Genomic DNA, 16,647 nt, shown 5'->3' on the forward strand with positions numbered 1-16,647 from the left:
ATAATATCGCCGAGAGGTATTTTATTAAGGCATAAGAAAAAAAGCTTAAGCGCCTAGTAATACGAATTAATCATAATAGATTATAGGCCTAGGATATAGTATTCCTAAGCTAGTTATAATAAGAAGAGATATAGTTATAAGAACTTCTCTACTGCTTAGAGTGGGTCTAGATGGCAAGCTAGTAAGCGAGAAAGATAATTTATAAGCTTCTTAATAAATAAGCTATAAGATAGGGATAGAGTTAGAGTTAAGGTTTAATAAAAAGTTTATTAATATAATTCTAAATAGAGTTTTAAGATATAAAGATAGTAAATATAATATATAAATATAATAAGTAACTTAATTAAATTACTAGGAAAGTTTAATTAATATATATTATTAAGAAAATTAAATAATATTTATTAATTTTAAAGGTAGTACTATAAAGTAAGTATATTAATTAAGTTAATAAAAGGATATAAAATAAATAAGATTTTAAAATATATTAAATAATTATATAATATATATAATAAGAAAGTATTATATTTTTCCCTTTAATACCTTACTTTTTACTTAATTAATTAATTCTTAATAACTTAAGATATTAATTAGTATTATTAAAGCTAAAACCTTTCTTACCCTTTAAGCCCTTTAAAATAACTTAAAGCTAAGTATTTAATATATTATAAAAACCTATATAGTTTTTAAATATTAGCTATATTACTAGTAAAAAGATATCTAATCTTAATATAATATTATTTAGAAATTATATTAATTATTTAATCTAAAGAAATATATCCTTATTTACTTTATTTTTAACTTAAATTTTTAAGGATTTCTTTCTTAGCTTTATAATATTAAAAAAATAATTAATTATTTATATATTAATTATAATATATTACTTATTAATATATATTAAGTATTAAACTTTATTAAATAATACTTAGAGCTTAAAATATTATTTTTCTTATAAATCTAATTATTATTTATAATTAATTTAAGCTTATAATAAATATAATTATAAAATATAATATTTAATTAAATAATATTTATACCTTAAATAAAATTAATTTTCTTATAAATATAATTATAAATATAATAATTATTATAAGCTTAAATAAGTATTTAAAGCTAAAATTAATATAACTTAAAAATTAAAAATAAATTATAATGATTTAAGTAATTAATATAAAAAGCTAAGTAATTTAAGTATTTATTATTAATATAAGCTAATATTATTTTATTAATTAATATTAAAAAAATAACCTTTTAAGTAATTAAATTATTATAATAACTTAAAATAATTAAATTAATAATAAAATTAGCTTTAAGTAATTAAAATATTTTAATTAATATATAATAAATAAATTAATTAATTTTTATTATTTTTTAATTCTTAATAATTATAAAAATTATTAATTAATTAAATTTAAAAAATATTATAAAAAAAATTATTTAATTTTATATATTATTTTATTTATTTTTTTATTTTAGCTTTTTAATATTAAATATTTTAAGATATTAAAATAAACTTATAATTAAATAATAAAATAATTAATTAAATAATTTATAATTTATATTTTAATAATTAAAATTTTTTAAATTTTTTATATAATATATAAGGCTATTATAATAAAAATAATATTAAAAGAGCTTTTAAAAAATTTAATTTTATTTCTTCTAATTTAAAAATTATAATTTTAAAGCTTAATATATAATTATAGATTTTAATATTTATTTAAAAAACAATTAAGGCTATAATTTTTTAAGTCTTAAAAACTCTAAAGATTATATTTAAGCTTAAATCTTAGTTTAATTATCTTAAAAAATAAATTAAAAGGTATTAAAGTAATTCCTTAGAGTTAATCTTTAAAGCCTTAAGGTCTCTTAAAAAAAAAAAAATATATATTAAATTATCTTATTAATTATTAAAAATAAAAACCTTTAAGAGATAAATAAGATATTTAATAAATATTTAAAAATAAAAAATACTTAATTATAAAAAGAAAATTATAATAATAAAAAAATTAGGTTATTAATTAAATAAATATTAATATATAAATAATAATTAAATTATTAAAAAACAATAATTAAACTAAATTAATATAATTAGGTTTTAATATTTTAATATTTATAATAAGCTTAATTATAATATAAAGACTTATTAAGTAATAATTAAAATATAAAGACTTGTTAAGTAATAGTTAAAATATTTAAGGAAAAATATAATAAATAATTTTAATTAATTAATTAGTTTATAGTATTTTTATTATAATTTTTATTTAAAGGACTCAGAAAAATATAATATTTTCTTAATTATAATACTTACTTATTATATATATAAATATAATTTATTTCATATAACTTAAGAAATATAATATTTATTACTTAATTAATTCTTTTTAGCCTATTATTATATAGCTAGCTAATAATATCTAAATAAGAAATAATATTTTCTAATTAGTCTATACTACTAAACACAGAGCTAGATAACTATTTAGCACGACAGTGCATTACAGGCCTTAGAATATAGCATTGAGTTTCCATCCGGTCTTATAGACTCTCGCCGCTAACACAAACGTCGTACCGACTAGGCAGAAAATCCCAGCGAAGGGCTTCATGCCAATCCACCCATTTGGTTTGGCCAAAATAGCGCCGTTAATCGGGTTGGTCGTAAGGCCGGCTACTGCGTTGACGAAGAAGATGATGCCCGTACGAAGACCGATCTCGTTAGGGGGAGAGATCTGCATAACCAAGGGAGTGATGAGCGAAACGTATGCGCCTGAAGAGAAGCCAAAGAGCACCGCAAAGGCAATAAGCGATGCGTTGGTTATAGTTGGGATAAGGAGCCCTAGAATTCAGACATTCGAGAGGTAGCAGACAACAATAAAGATGTTGTACTTTCCCACTCGATCTCCCATGATGCCCGAGAACATACGACCGAAGAGGGAGCCTCCGTTGAGCATGGGGGCAAGGTATTCCGCTAGGTTAGTCTCCATGCCTGCGTGAAGACCAAGGATGGTGATGTAGTTGATGGGAACGAAGAGGACATAGGTAAAACAAAACAGATCAGCCGAGAGGAGGACGAATTCGGGTTCCGTGAAGGGCTTCCGTACCATGGCACCCGTGACTTTTTGTGGATGCGGCGGGCGATAGGCTCGAATCGTGAGGTTTGCAATGGTGAGCATAAAAAGAACGAGGAATCCTCTGGCACGCATAGCCCAGCCAAAGCCAGCACGGCAGATCAGGCGATTCACCATGATGGGAAAAACCACACCCCCAAGCGAGGAGCCAGTGCTGAGGATTCCAAAGGCGGCACCGCGCTTCTTGTCGAACCAGCCGCCGATGACGTTCATAGCCGGCTGGAAGATGCAGGCAACGCCGATGTCCGAGCAGACACCCTGCGCGAGCAAGACCTGGTAGTACTGGCTGCCCAGGCTGGTCATCATGACGCCGAGGACGTGAAGCAGGCTACCGATGAAGAGCAGCCAGCGAGGACCATATCTGTCGAACAAGGTACCAACGACGGGACCCTATGAGCAAACCATTAGTGGCGTTCCCTGAACCAGGAATTTGCACAATGGAGCTTGCCATACTTACCATGGCCATCATGAAAAAGATCTGCAGCGAAGGGATCCAAGCGATTTCACTTGAAGAGTAGGTGCTCAACAAGACGTTCTGATAATATTCCTGGAAGACGCCAACACCTATATCGAGTATAATTTTGTCAGACGAAACCCGACCTCAGATTAGCGCCGCAACTCACTGTTCAGCCAGCCAAAACTACAGAACGAAGTGCACCAAGCACCCAGAACCACCAACCAAGCCGCAGTGCCACCGTCAGGAGCTTCAGCAGTGAGGTATGGACTCGATTCTGTCTTGATATTCTCCATTTCGGCTTCAGCTATTCCCATCGAGTCAGAGGGGAGATGTGTCGGGTCGCTACTCCCATGTGGCCCTTCCGGGAGTTCAAAAGTTGCGAGGGGCTCGTGCTGTGCTGGAGTGGACATGTTGGCTTTTCTAGAATGGTAGCTTCGTAGTTGTTCAAGTATTGAATGTTTTAGGGTGCAGCCATGAAGGGTGGCATGAGTTATAAGTACTGGCTGGAGGTGTACGTAACTCGGTCCGGACAATCACGAGAGGACGGATATTAGGTCATTTCATTCAATGCGCAACCAGCACTTCGCAAGATCCACGGCTGGTTGTCTTCCTTCATTGGGCATCACGAATACCTAGTCCGTAGACGCGCAAGTCGGCCGAGCCCTCCAATCCAAACGAGTCAAGAAATCAACTCTCGGCCGAGAGCTCATGTGTCGACCGAGCCCGAGGGCTCCACCCCGACTCCGAAGTCTCCGTTGTGCTGCAAGAACAAGATCACGGCCCACTATTTGTTGGTGTATACATTGTCGTCTTTAGGTCCTGTGAGTGTTCTCGGTGATAGACAAGCGTTCGGTGCACAGTTTTGATGTATATAAGAGGAACAGCGGGATAGTCTCGTTTGCCCTCATCATCACACGAACCCAAGACATTCGCCAAACACCCAGCATCTCAACTCTGCATAGAAACGGTAGTACTGTCCCTACAATCTCCATCCATCATGTGCCTCAAGATCATCGTCGTTGGTGCAGGCGTCGCTGGCCTGGCATCGGCAGCCATGCTCCGAGCAGGCGCCGACGTCACCATCTTCGAGCGCGGGGACGCGAGCCAAGTCGCCGGTGGGCAAGGTCTTGCTTTCGGGCCCAACGCTGTCAAGATTGTCGAGAAATTTGGCTATGACCGCCGGCGCGTGCGAGCCGTCGAGAGCAAGGGCATTAAAGCGTACGATGGCGCAACCGGAGCTCTGATTGATCCCGACACTGGAGTTGTCACGCTCGAGAATGGAGAGACTCTCCAGGGGGATGTCATAATCGGTGAGTCGATTCTTGTTTTCTGCCGTACAGGAGAGTTAACACCTCGATAGTGGCAGCCGGCATCCACACAAAGATCAAGGAAAAGATTGTCGGCAGCAGTGAATACGCCACAACGCCCACCGATCAGAGCATTTTTCGGGTTCTGGTGTCTTCAGAGAATGCCCAAAAGGTCGCTGGCCATCTTCCTGACTGGTGGAATCCCGAAGTGGGCGCCTACCTTTCCGTTACGCGACTCAACGACGGCACCAACAGGGCTGTTATCACGTACCCGTGCCGTGACTTTCAATACGTCAACTTTAGCTGTGCCTTCCCCAACGAGTACCTCAAGCAAGACGCTACAGAGTCGTGGTTCACTGACGGCGACATTAACGAGGTTTTGGACATCTTTAAGGACTTTCCTCCGCCTTATCGAGAATTCATGCAGTAAGTTTTCCGAGTCTTCCTCCGTCACCCATCTAAATGTAACATCTGGAACTGAAACGGATAGATACGCCGAGGAAGTCAAAGTGCGGGAGCTCCGGGACCATGACCCTCTCCCCACCTATGTCCGCGGCCGGGCCGTCTTGATAGGCGACGCGGCGCACGCCATGGCGCCCTTCCAAGGCCAAGGAGCCGGGCAGGCAATTGAGGACGCCGAAGGGCTGAGGTTGTTACTCGAGCCAGGTGTGACACCACTAGATGTCCCAAGTATCCTCCAGCAGTGGGAGGCGGTGCGGAGGCCTAGGGCGTCGCAGGTGCAGCTCAACACCCGCATGGCGAGCAAGAAGCTGGATGAGGTGAATTCTTTCCAGAACATGAACTACAACTGGACGTACAATGGCATCAACGAGGAGCTCAAGAGGGCGTGAGAGGGGGGTCCTTATTTCTTAAGCCGTGGTTAGTTGCTCTTTGTAGAATACAGATGTGCCTATAAACAGTTCTCCGCCCTCAATCGAGACTTGTAGTGAAACATTGAAGATAGGCATTTAAAAATGACTTACACCCAAGGAAAAACAGTAGGGAGATGGGTTAACGTGCATGGAACATCGAGAATAGCCCGTGGAAGGAAATTGTTGGTCGAATACCTCTCAGGCTGAAGTCCAGTACCCCATGCTAGCTGGGTCCCAAATCAAGGGTTACTTTTACTGCACGGCAACTCCTTAATAATGGCCACGTACATATGGCAAGAGGTAGCAACAATAATGGCTCCTTCAGTATAGGGTGACTGGAAAGCCGTGTTGGTATTTGGTCTGGGAGTCTCGGGGTTAAGCTCTGCCCTGATTCGTCGCTCGGCGCTTGGTGTCGTACTCGGCCGCTAGTTCCAATCAGCTCCTAGGACTTTCGGAGTTAAGGGCGGCAACCGCCGATGGCTCGACTGACATGGAATCGCCCACTTCCTCAAGCATACGCGTCTGGCATGGGCGACGTGTCGTTAGAAACTCTGTTGCAAAGCTCCTAGTGACATACATGCTCCTTAATACGCAACTTCCTCAGTTCCTCATTCCATGCCGATCAAAAACAATCCTGTCCTTCCCTCGCTCTCAACTTGTCTCTCTTTCCAAGCTGATGAACGCGTCCAGATCATGTCAACTCAGAATCAGTCAAGCCCTTGTCAGCAGCTATGGGGAGGAAGCGGAGGCGACCTGCTCTGGCCTGCGACCATTACCGGGTGCGCAAGATCCGTTGCGACAAGACTCACCCCTGTACGGCGTGCCAGCGATCTCGGAACCAACATTGCACCTATGCACCCCATCCACAGCCCAGAACGAAACTGACCTTGTTGAACCCCTCTATACCATCTGCAATTGTCCACACTGTCCAGGCTGCAGGCTTAGGGCATGGTACTTATCCCACCTCAGCACCAAGGCTCTGAATCGGACAACTCCAACAGCTTTACCGGATCCGGACCGTCACCAGCTCTGGCAAGCCCCTTGTCGCAATCTGACGCCGCTCCGAGTACGGTTCAGCAGACGAACACCTCCATCCCCGGGGTTATGGCGCCCACACCGGACAGCCTCCCAGGCGGTTCGACATACGCCAACGTAGCCTCCCTTGAATATCGGGTCAGACAGCTTGAGCAGGAACTGGCAAGGCCCCGTGAGCGAAGTGCTCATAACCACGACCGCGGCCCTCAGTGCGAGGATGAACTTTGCGATAGAGTCGATCGCCAGGACAAGGCCGTGATCAGCAAAATTCAATATCTGGGGCGAAGTCACTGGTTTAATGTTGCACACCTTGTAAGGACCGCCTCAGCTACCCAACTTTTGACCAGAGCCTCTTGCTGACCATGGCCAGATGCCCGTTCTCATAGACTTTCTCAAAGAAGTAGAGACAGACAGGGGCGATCTCTTTCGCCAGCTTCAGAAGTGCAAGTCTTTGGCAAGAAAGGTCAAGGCCTGCCGGGTCCCAGACTCTGCCACCACTGTCTCTATTGGGAAGCAGATGCCCACGAGACAACTAGCAGATCAGCTCATAGAAGCCTACTTGAGGATCTTTGAGACTGTGTACCGCACCATCCACGTTCCTACGTTCCGCGCCGAGTACGAAAGGTACTGGGCAGACCCCCAGGCAGCTGACGACTCCTTCGTCATTCTTCTGCAGCTGTGTATGGCTATCGGCGCTGCCTTTCAAGACGATACTCTTGCTGTCAACTCGGAGCTCAGCACTTCTCTGCAAGAAATGATGCGACAGCTGTGCAAGTTCCACGAGACGGGCGGAATCACATCGTTTCAGCTGAGATACTCAGAGGTCACCATGTACCGCTTCTTCTTGACGCTCCACCAGCCCATCCTCCCCAAGCACTGCAGAATCCCTTCTATTATTTTTCTCGCAAGATATCCACCGACATGAGCACGCGCCTCGCCGCAATAACATATCTAACCCCTGAATCTCGGGCGTTTCTCCCCACCCCTCAGGCCACCCCCTCGGACTGGGACTTTTTCCGCCTTTTCCTATGCGGAAGCGGCCCATACCGAACCATCCAGGCACAGCTAATTCTGACCCTAGCCGTGGATCTCGCTCAGACCCTAGGGGAAGAGCCCCGATCGCACTACGGCACCCTTACATCAGGTATGACCGAGGTGCGCTCGATCCTCCAGTCGTGGCACGAGCTGTGCCGGGAACGTCTCAGAGCTGGCGACACAAATGTCAAGGCGTTAGTAAGCACCGCCTGCATGCTTGCTCATATTGATGGGGTCGAAGCTCGCTGGTCCAAGCCGGAGAGTGACAAGATGCTCCACGAGACCGCCAAAAAGGGGGCAGCAGAACGCATCAAGTTACTGCAGGATATGGTTGGAGAGAACAACGACACGAGCGAGGCAGGCCCGCCGTTGGATAATACTTGGCAGGCTCTGGATCTCGACGATATTGGAGATTTTGATTTTCTAGGGGGCTGGGACTGGGATGATGCCGTGAGCACTGCCCTCTGCCACTGCCTGGCTCGGACAGCCCAACTGACATGTATTTTAGGCTGTCGCACGTGGTTTCTATTTGGATTTCAACTTTACTGCTACTGGCCTTGGTAACATTTCGGGCTAGGGCCATGAACAAGGCAGCAAGGGCCAGTTCCATAACCCCCAGGAACGGCCACGTTTTGGTACAAAGAAGTCTAAACGATACTCCCAAAGACTGGGAGGGGACGCCCCCGCGAGGATGGGATCATATCGATCATGGCCTACGTACACTACTGAGAGCCTTGGGCTTCCGGCCGACCTTGGCGATGCTTTGTTATAAAGACACTGCCTTAGATGCCAATTCTTTCCTATTCCATATTTATTTAAATAATATTAATAAAAGTTAATAGCCTCTAAGATAAGCTTTAATAGAAAAATAATTTATTAGATATAAACTTAAGTATTATTTATTAAAAAAAATTTTAATTAATATAATTTAAAATAATTATAATTTAAAAATTATATAAGGTAATAATCTTAATATATAAAATTATAAATTTAATAAAAAAAATCATTTTAATAATTTTAATAAAAGATTTAATAAAAGTATTATTAAATATAAGTAAAATTATAATTTTATATATTTTATAAGTAATAAATTTCTTAAAATACTTTAAGCTTAAATAAATATATATTAATATATCTATATTAAGTCTCTCTTAGTCTTAGACTAATATAGATAGCTCTTATATTCTTACCCTAGGCGGGGGGTCGAGTTCGGCAAAGATAGCATCATCCGGCCAGGTGGTCGAAGTTTAGCACACCTTGAGCCTTCTCACCAACCGAATCGCTAGCTCTAAGACCTGTACATTTTGATGACAGACCCGCGATCTAACCTTGATCCCGCCCCATCCTCAGCAGGCACTAACCATCGTCAGCCCTTTAGCTCCCGGATTCCAGGCCAGCCCACGAGGACGGAGTTGATCCGGCTGCGAATCGCAAATCCCCGTCCGTACCTTATGTCCGGAATCTGCCAATAGCTTCGCAACGGAGATGAGTCCACGAAGAACGCTATCATCCGCCATGCTACGGGCGAGCAGATGGACTCTCGGCACCGCTGCGATCAGCGTGACGACCATGACCCTCTTCTTGGCGGAGGTAGGGTTGTCCAGGAGCTTTTCCTCGGTGCCTGTTCCAACTGCTCCCATGGTTGCTAGATATCGTATACTGTAAGGGGCGAGGAGGAGTATCAGCCCTCAATCAAAGTCTGTTCAAGCATTAAGAGGAAGAAGAGCGGCGTTCGAGAGACGAAGGCCTAAGATGAAGAGTCATCTAAGGAGAGTCATCCAAGGCGGGAAAGACACAATGTTGGGAACAAGTCACTGAGCGTGGCAAGCAGGATGGATGGGCTAAGCAGCAGTATAGTATCAGTCCTGTATTGCGACTAAGACAATTGTCTCAACGTGCCATAAGTCGTTGAGTTGCGAGCATGCATGTCTATACAGACAAAACGTGTGACTATAAGATACAAGCCGTCCTAACTAACTGCACCTAACCCCACACTTGAGTCTGAAGTTCTCTGACTTACTAAATCAAAACTTCCATGGTTTCAACTCTGGACATGCCGGGAATTTGTGATGATGGCCCGCTAGACTAGAGGAGGTGGTATAATTAGTCAATTCGATAAGGTTAAAGTACCGACAGGAGTTATGCTGATAAAGTTCTAGCAAGTTATTCGAAATTGCATCGATACCGAAGTATCGACCCTAGTTCTCGACCGGCTCGAGCCCCAATGCCATGATAACTCCGATCAGTTAAACCCCTCCCCTGAGGTTTCGTTTATTTACAGGGCCATCCAATAGCCACTCCTATTCCATTGATTAGACCTACTGAGAGTGGCCTCTGGTTCCTTCAAACTCCAACTCGAGGAAATTTCGGCTATTTCCTATTAGGAGGGAATAAAGAAGCACGTGAGCAAGAGATTTTGATGGCAAAGCTGATCGGATAGCGAACACCCTATACTTCTAGAATAAACCTGTTAAATCCCTCTAATTAAATTCATTTAACGGGGCAAACGCTCCTAGGTATATCAACCCTTCTCTGCGGGGATCTTTTCAAGAAATGTGTTATGGGATATCTCGTCAAGTGTCAACTTTGCATACTGTCGTATCCAATTCTCCGATTGATGGCGATCCGGGTTCTTTGAGATATCCCGTACATCCAGCGGACATTGACCCTCGAGCTGCTCCTCGCGCATTTTCGCCTCACCCTCAGTCTCCTGCTCAACGCTGGTATCGCCCTGAAGTAGGTACGGGTCTTCGGTTGATATGCGGCCGAGGACGATGTTGGACATGGTTTGCGGGAAGAAGTAGCTTTTACCCTGATCGCTGAGGCCCTTTTGCGCGATGAGTAACGTAGACTTGGCAGCTCTGGGATCTGAGTCTCCTACATCCATAGGGGATGATGACGAGTTGGAGATGGAGAGTTCCTTTAGCTTGCCGAGAGCCATGCAAGCAAGCTTGGCGAGGTACTGGGTCAGCATCAAGTTCCCATGCTCGAAGCCGTGGCGGAGATAGTATATCCGCAGAATTGTTTCGAAAAAGGCTCTGCATTCGGCTAGGGTGTTCTGGAGGTGGTCTGTCTCGAGAGGAAGTGATGGAGAACCGACGCCTTGTTCTGCGGCCAAAAGCTCGTAGAACTGGACGAGAACATGGTAATAGTGGAGGCTATTCAAGATGTCAATTTTATGCTTCCTTGGTTGATAGTGGAACTTGGACTACCAACTGGATCTTGAGCTGCGATGGAAAGACAACGTTTGATGGCGCGAGGAGGTCTGGTAAGGTATTATGCCAGGCTTTCAGATCTCTTAATATGTCTTTGACTTGCTTCGCTCCGCGTTGAACTAGGTCGTCCTTGTCGTCGGTTCCGTAAGCTTTGCCTATCGCGCCGTTAAGAATGACGCTGAAATCGCTCTTGGCCTTAAAAACATAACGGTACTGCAGTGGCACTAGAACCTCGGTCGAGGGATACTTAAGCCAAATCTCGCCGTACCATTCGGGGTCATGCGAAGGATCTGGCATGGCAGTCTTTGGTGGCCTTGCCAACAGTGGTATTGTCCTGAACTGGTAACTGAGTATACTACCCTATGTTAGTTGATTTTGATTATGGCATCAGTAGTCCATCGTCGTAAATATCGTACCATTGCCAGTGAAAGAGAGACCAGGTTGTAAAGTTATAAGAGTGTCGTAATCTTGGATCCTCCACATTGGTCGAAGCATCTAACAGACCCAAGTCGTTTGCAATAGTGGTAGCCTGGACTAGGTATGCTAAAGCCAGTCTGTCCATACCGCATGTGGTGAAGATCGAGTTCATAACAAGACCAGCCTGTAGAGTCGTCAAAGTCCTTTCTTGTGGCATTTCGGCTTCCCAAAGCCTCTTGGCTTCGGCGAGAAACTGATAACCGAGAGAATCAGGATTCCAAGGTTCGGTCCGATGAGGAAGGGTAGTATGACAGTGCTAAAAGAAATCACGGTAAGTAACATCTACGATAAGCAGAAGAGGGAGGGGAGTAAGAGCCCCCAAAAAGTGAGGTTCGAAAGACTTACACATCCAACCGCGAGAACAGCATTGACAAGGAGCGGAGAACAAAAGGTGCCGGTACCAGCTATCATATCGTCCAAGAAGTAATCCTTCTGGAAAAAGGTGAACCAGTCGTATTCTTGAAGAAAGTAGGCATGCAACAGCGTCCTCATCAGACCATCATCAGCGTGGACGGTAGTGTATCTCGAAGGTACGATCTCGGCCAATCTAGTATCGACGACGGTAGCTGCATGGAAGGGCTTTAGATAATGCGCCTTGAACTTCTCGTCGTTGGAAGATAGCGGTTGCGAGGGCCGGGGGTTATCGCCCGCATTCCACTCGTATACCATGGACTTCACGAACTCATTGTTGGGCGACTGCAAGTACGCGGGCATTTGTGATGAGTAGGGGAACTGATATCGATATCTCGACTCTGGTACCAGATGGACCTGGAGAAGAAGATCAGCCGTTGTAAGTTGACGCATGATAGTTTCCGGGTCAGCACCGGCCCGTATAAGCCGGAAGATCTCGAAGGCTTCGGATTCTGGTCGAGTTTGTATGGCACGGTATACAGCAACGGCAGGGTGCGATTCTTGCATTGCCTCGAACCTTTGTCTGAGATCACTCTCTGCCGGCTCCCTGTAGATGCACTCAATCCTCCGCACCTGGCATTGGGAACATCGTGGGCGGGCACCGTTACACTAGGCGAGTTTGACCTGTAAGCCTCGGTATAATACAAGGCGGATATTGTTTCTTTCGATTTCTTACCTTGCTTTTCCGCCGCCGACAGGATTCGCAAGCCAAAGCAACTTGACGTCTCCTTCGTGACACCTGAATTGGAGCACCTTCCGGTGTAGAAGACTGGCGTCGGGGAGCTGGGAGTAAGGGTCGTAAACCCGCATTACCAGCACCTCGGCTCGACTCAGATGACGATCCTGGAGTGGGCAGTTGCCGTGGCGGTCTTGAGGGATGCATTTCGAGATGGTGATGTAGAAATGCTCTTTCTCGCTCTCTATTTGCTTTATATCACAATTATTTATCAAAACGTGTCGAAGAGGCGCAATGTGAAAGTGCAGCAAGCCAGATACGCCCGTTGTGGAACTTACACTATATCCTGCGAGGTTATCTGACGTCAAGGTGGCTGAATGATGATGTGTCTGAACGCATCGCTGATGGCTTCTATGGAGTTAATTGATTGGTTGATTTCTTTTTCAGGCAACCCCCTCCGCACATCCCGCTGACGGGCTTGACAAGGAGTGCCTTTGAGCCGATGCTAAGCTGTGCTTGTATTGACATGCTTTAGCGAAACCTGCAGCAGAGGGGACTACGGGTAGAAGATCCTCCTTTCCGAGGGTTTGAGTTCAGCTCCCCTTGAGCCGTTGAGGCGGCAGCAACTTCAGATAGCTTAGCCCAGCGCGCCCTGTGCCCCAGTTGGGGGGCTTGCCCGGACGAAAAATACACATACATACATATCCAGCGATGCCCAGTTGGTGGGGGCCAGCTAACAGCCGGCACATCCTTGCTGCAACTCGAGCTAAAAACGCTCACTGATGCTAGCGCGGCAGACAGCTTCACATGTGTGCCGAGCTGGTGACATCCAACTAGCAACTCCGTGTCGTTCAGGGACTGCGATAGGCTCCCAAGGTCGGAGCAAGTCATCTAATTGTCAGGATGGTGGGCGAAGGGCATTGCCATCATTGCGGAGGGACCAATACCTGCCATGCAATGCCATCGCCATTGCTGAACCCTGCGTCGAGTGATCAGTAACCCCAGGGTAAATGACGACGCAACGTTTTTCTGTGGCAGCAGCCAATGGCAGCTCAAGGAGCCTCCGAAAAAGCTGAGCCAATCACATAACGCGGACATGGCTCCGGCTCATGACACTTTGTCGAGGGGCGTGCCTTGCGAGGCGTCAAATTTGCCGTTTAGCTGTATCCGATGCAACCAACAGCTTTCTCTGCCTAGATTCTAACTCCCAGCCAGCATCTAAACCCCAGCAATGTCCAAGAGATACCGCCAGCTGCTCCCTGCTCTCAGCTCAGGCGATACTGCCTCGAACTCGCATCCATCGGGCTCGTCTTCCTCTCGCTCCTCGGGCGACAAACCCCTGAAACGACAGCGGATTGGAACACAACTAGCATGTAATGGATGTCGCAAAAGAAAAACCCGTGTGAGTGCATTTACTGCCCCCCTTCCCCCTTTGCCCCCTTAACTCGGATACCTAGTGTGACGGACAGCGGCCTCGTTGTGAAGCCTGCCGACGACGAGGCGAGAACGATCCGTGTACCTACGACGATAGCCGCAACCAGAGCCAATCGACCAGAGAAACGGAGCAAATCCTCGAACTATTCGAAGTTATGAAGTCTGTCCCCGAGAGCCAGGCCATCGAAATCCTGCGACTTCTTCGATGCCACAACGAACCCGAGGACATCCTGTCCACTTTGCAAGCGACCGGGAGTTCAGAACGCCGTCTATCAGCACAAGAATGGCTTCCTATACCCACAAGGCACTCGGGGTTGGAGTACGAGCTCATGTTAAGGAATCCAGTATCCTTCCCGCCACTGCAGCCCGTCGAGTCCAACATCTTGAAGTCAGCCACACTGCCCTGAGGAATTTTCCTCGTTATAGATCATGCCTACGTGTTGTCGCGGGCCATCTTGACTCCAAGCTGACACTCTGAAGGACAGTCCTCAACACCAGCCATCTTGCAAGAGGCGATGGCGAGGCGAGTCAATCACCGTCCGTAACTAGCGTCAGCCTCTCGTCCGATCCCGAAGCCAAACCACTCTACACACAGTTTCCCACGAAAAGCCCCATACCCGCATCACACCTTTGTGATGAGCGACTGGAAGAATTAGACATGAGTTTCTGGACTTCAGTCTCGATTCCAAACGATCTCGCTGCCAGAATCGTTTCGTTATACTTGGAGACGGACCATCCTCTCCTAGGGACCTTCGACCCTAACCTATTCATCGAAGATCTTGTCAATTGCCGCTTTAGGCACTGTAGTGGACTACTTGTCAGCGCTCTGATGTACTGGGGTTGTGTAGGTGATCATAAAATGGGTCGCACAGACCTCTTGCCTTGCTGACAAGGAGACTGCAGCAAATGTATAGCGCATCAGATCCCCAAGTTAAAGAATATTTGCCTCGTTTTAGGGAGGAGGCAGAGACGCGCTGGTCAGATGACAAGGCCACTGATTCTCTTTCAAATCTCGCCGGCACGCAGTTGCTGGGATTGGCCTACTTGGGTGATGGCAAAGATCACTACGTCTTGACGTACGTGTCAGAAGTAAACGCCATGGGTGCACGTATGGGTCTGTTTGGAGTCAAACCCGACATGGTGGCGAGCAAGATTCGAGAAATAGTTCCTGAACTACAAAACGCAACTTCATATGCTGCCTGGGGCACCTTTAATTGGATTGTGTAAGTCGACAATATTCGAGTGGACACTGGACGATCAGAGTGCTCATGCGTTTAGGCATATGGCAGTATTCTATCAACAACCTGGCCTCGCATACCCTGAATATCCTCCGGTGCTTCCGATACCCGGGCATGGGTGGCACCACGGCCCCGATGACAACACTGAATCTATTGGAGGGCCTCTACAATCAATGTATATGGGCGATACCTTTCCAGTCCTCTGCCGGTTCTGGCGTATTATTCACGAAGTAACATTACGATATTATCGCGATCAACCCCATCCACGTGGGCCCCTGAGCAACCATGTTAGCCTTGCGTTTGCCGAGTACAAGTATCGCGAGCTTATCGCTTGGGCGGAGACTCTGCCACCATCCATGCAGCGCTCAGAAAAGAGTCCGCATCATGTTCTCACTTTTCAGTGCGTTACAATAATATAACCCCTAACTACGGCTACATTGCCAACCAACATTCTAACCTAGCGACTAGCATCTGGTTCCACGCGGCCATTCTAGATGTTTTACGCCCTTTCACGGCTCAAGCGAGGTCTGCCTCAAAACCGTTGAGACTTAAGACCTTCCCCAATAAGAAGAGCTCACCTGATGTTGTGTATAAAGCATCGGTGAACCAGCTGAAGCGCCTGGTAGTGGTGTATCGCAATAACTACGCAACTTCGACGTACACGATGATCTGGCACACAGCACTGATCCACGTCGCAAACGCTATACTTGACGACACAAAAGACTCTTCCTGGCGCTTCTACCTGCCTTTCTGCATCCAGTGCTATGGGAGCCTGCGGCAATCGTACCGTTTCGCGGAGGCTATCGGCCGCAGCCTACTTTCCATGACACTGCAGAAAGGAGATCTATCGGCGAGTGAGGCGCGACAGATGATGCAGCAATTTGAGGGGAATGAGTTAAGTCAACCATCAGAGGATATTCGAGCTACGTTTATGGCTGACCTCAACCTCGCTATGACGGATCCTAAGGAGGCGAGCGTGGAGAGTCTGGCCTATAGGTTTGAGGATATAGCGCTTTTCCGAGAGTTTATTAATAACGAGGACACAAGCGAGGATGAGCCGATGGAGGATGATACTGTAGCCTGGGAAACGCTATGAGAATAGTTCTAAGGTTAAAAGGTTGTGTGTTATAGGCAATGGATAAGGTCTTAAAGACTTCTTGCGGTAGCTGATAGTATTTGTTATCCTAGTTAATGCAATTAATTAGCTGCTAATAACCTTTTGCAAGGGTATTACCTGCTACTAAGATATATTAATAATAACCCTACTTAGATATAAAGAAGTTTGATATAATAATATATATAATAAGCTTATATTATAAATAAATATATACTTTAAAATATATTATTATTTAAAATATTTTAACTATA

General features: G+C 44.7%; 5 protein-coding genes across 5 annotated transcripts; 3 read left to right on the forward strand and 2 right to left on the reverse strand.

The window, feature by feature from the left end:
- Positions 1-2,501: 2,501 nt before the first annotated feature.
- On the reverse strand, positions 2,502-3,989 carry NCS54_00873900 (Transporter mch4; the record flags this gene model as incomplete). Its single annotated transcript, XM_053154111.1, has 4 exons — positions 2,502-2,830; positions 2,918-3,512; positions 3,580-3,686; positions 3,746-3,989. The coding sequence occupies 4 exons, from the start codon at positions 3,987-3,989 to the stop codon at positions 2,502-2,504; spliced, it is 1,275 nt and encodes a 424-aa protein (XP_053010086.1).
- A 587-nt stretch (positions 3,990-4,576) lies between these two features.
- NCS54_00874000 (NAD(P)/FAD-dependent oxidoreductase family protein) lies at positions 4,577-5,737 on the forward strand (the record flags this gene model as incomplete). The annotated part of the gene is made up of 3 exons (XM_053154112.1): positions 4,577-4,889; positions 4,940-5,312; positions 5,377-5,737. 3 exons carry the CDS (start codon positions 4,577-4,579, stop codon positions 5,735-5,737), a joined length of 1,047 nt encoding a protein of 348 aa, XP_053010087.1.
- A 969-nt stretch (positions 5,738-6,706) lies between these two features.
- NCS54_00874100 (Zn(2)-C6 fungal-type domain-containing protein) lies at positions 6,707-8,405 on the forward strand (the record flags this gene model as incomplete). Its single annotated transcript, XM_053154113.1, has 4 exons — positions 6,707-7,105; positions 7,164-7,697; positions 7,784-8,278; positions 8,337-8,405. The coding sequence occupies 4 exons, from the start codon at positions 6,707-6,709 to the stop codon at positions 8,403-8,405; spliced, it is 1,497 nt and encodes a 498-aa protein (XP_053010088.1).
- A 1,944-nt stretch (positions 8,406-10,349) lies between these two features.
- Positions 10,350-12,495, reverse strand: NCS54_00874200 (Zn(2)-C6 fungal-type domain-containing protein; the record flags this gene model as incomplete). The annotated part of the gene is made up of 4 exons (XM_053154114.1): positions 11,866-12,495; positions 11,460-11,776; positions 11,045-11,398; positions 10,350-10,986 (listed from the first exon to the last, which is right to left on the reverse strand). Exons 1-4 carry the CDS (start codon positions 12,436-12,438, stop codon positions 10,350-10,352), a joined length of 1,881 nt encoding a protein of 626 aa, XP_053010089.1. The 5' UTR covers positions 12,439-12,495.
- Positions 12,496-13,838: 1,343 nt separating this feature from the next.
- NCS54_00874300 (Hypothetical protein) lies at positions 13,839-16,375 on the forward strand (the record flags this gene model as incomplete). The annotated part of the gene is made up of 6 exons (XM_053154115.1): positions 13,839-14,009; positions 14,065-14,429; positions 14,522-14,885; positions 14,945-15,264; positions 15,320-15,679; positions 15,748-16,375. 6 exons carry the CDS (start codon positions 13,839-13,841, stop codon positions 16,373-16,375), a joined length of 2,208 nt encoding a protein of 735 aa, XP_053010090.1.
- Positions 16,376-16,647: the final 272 nt, after the last annotated feature.

The sequence above is a fragment of the Fusarium falciforme genome, chromosome 7 (assembly GCF_026873545.1).
Source record: "Fusarium falciforme chromosome 7, complete sequence".
Classification (NCBI taxonomy): Eukaryota; Fungi; Ascomycota; class Sordariomycetes; order Hypocreales; family Nectriaceae; genus Fusarium; species Fusarium falciforme.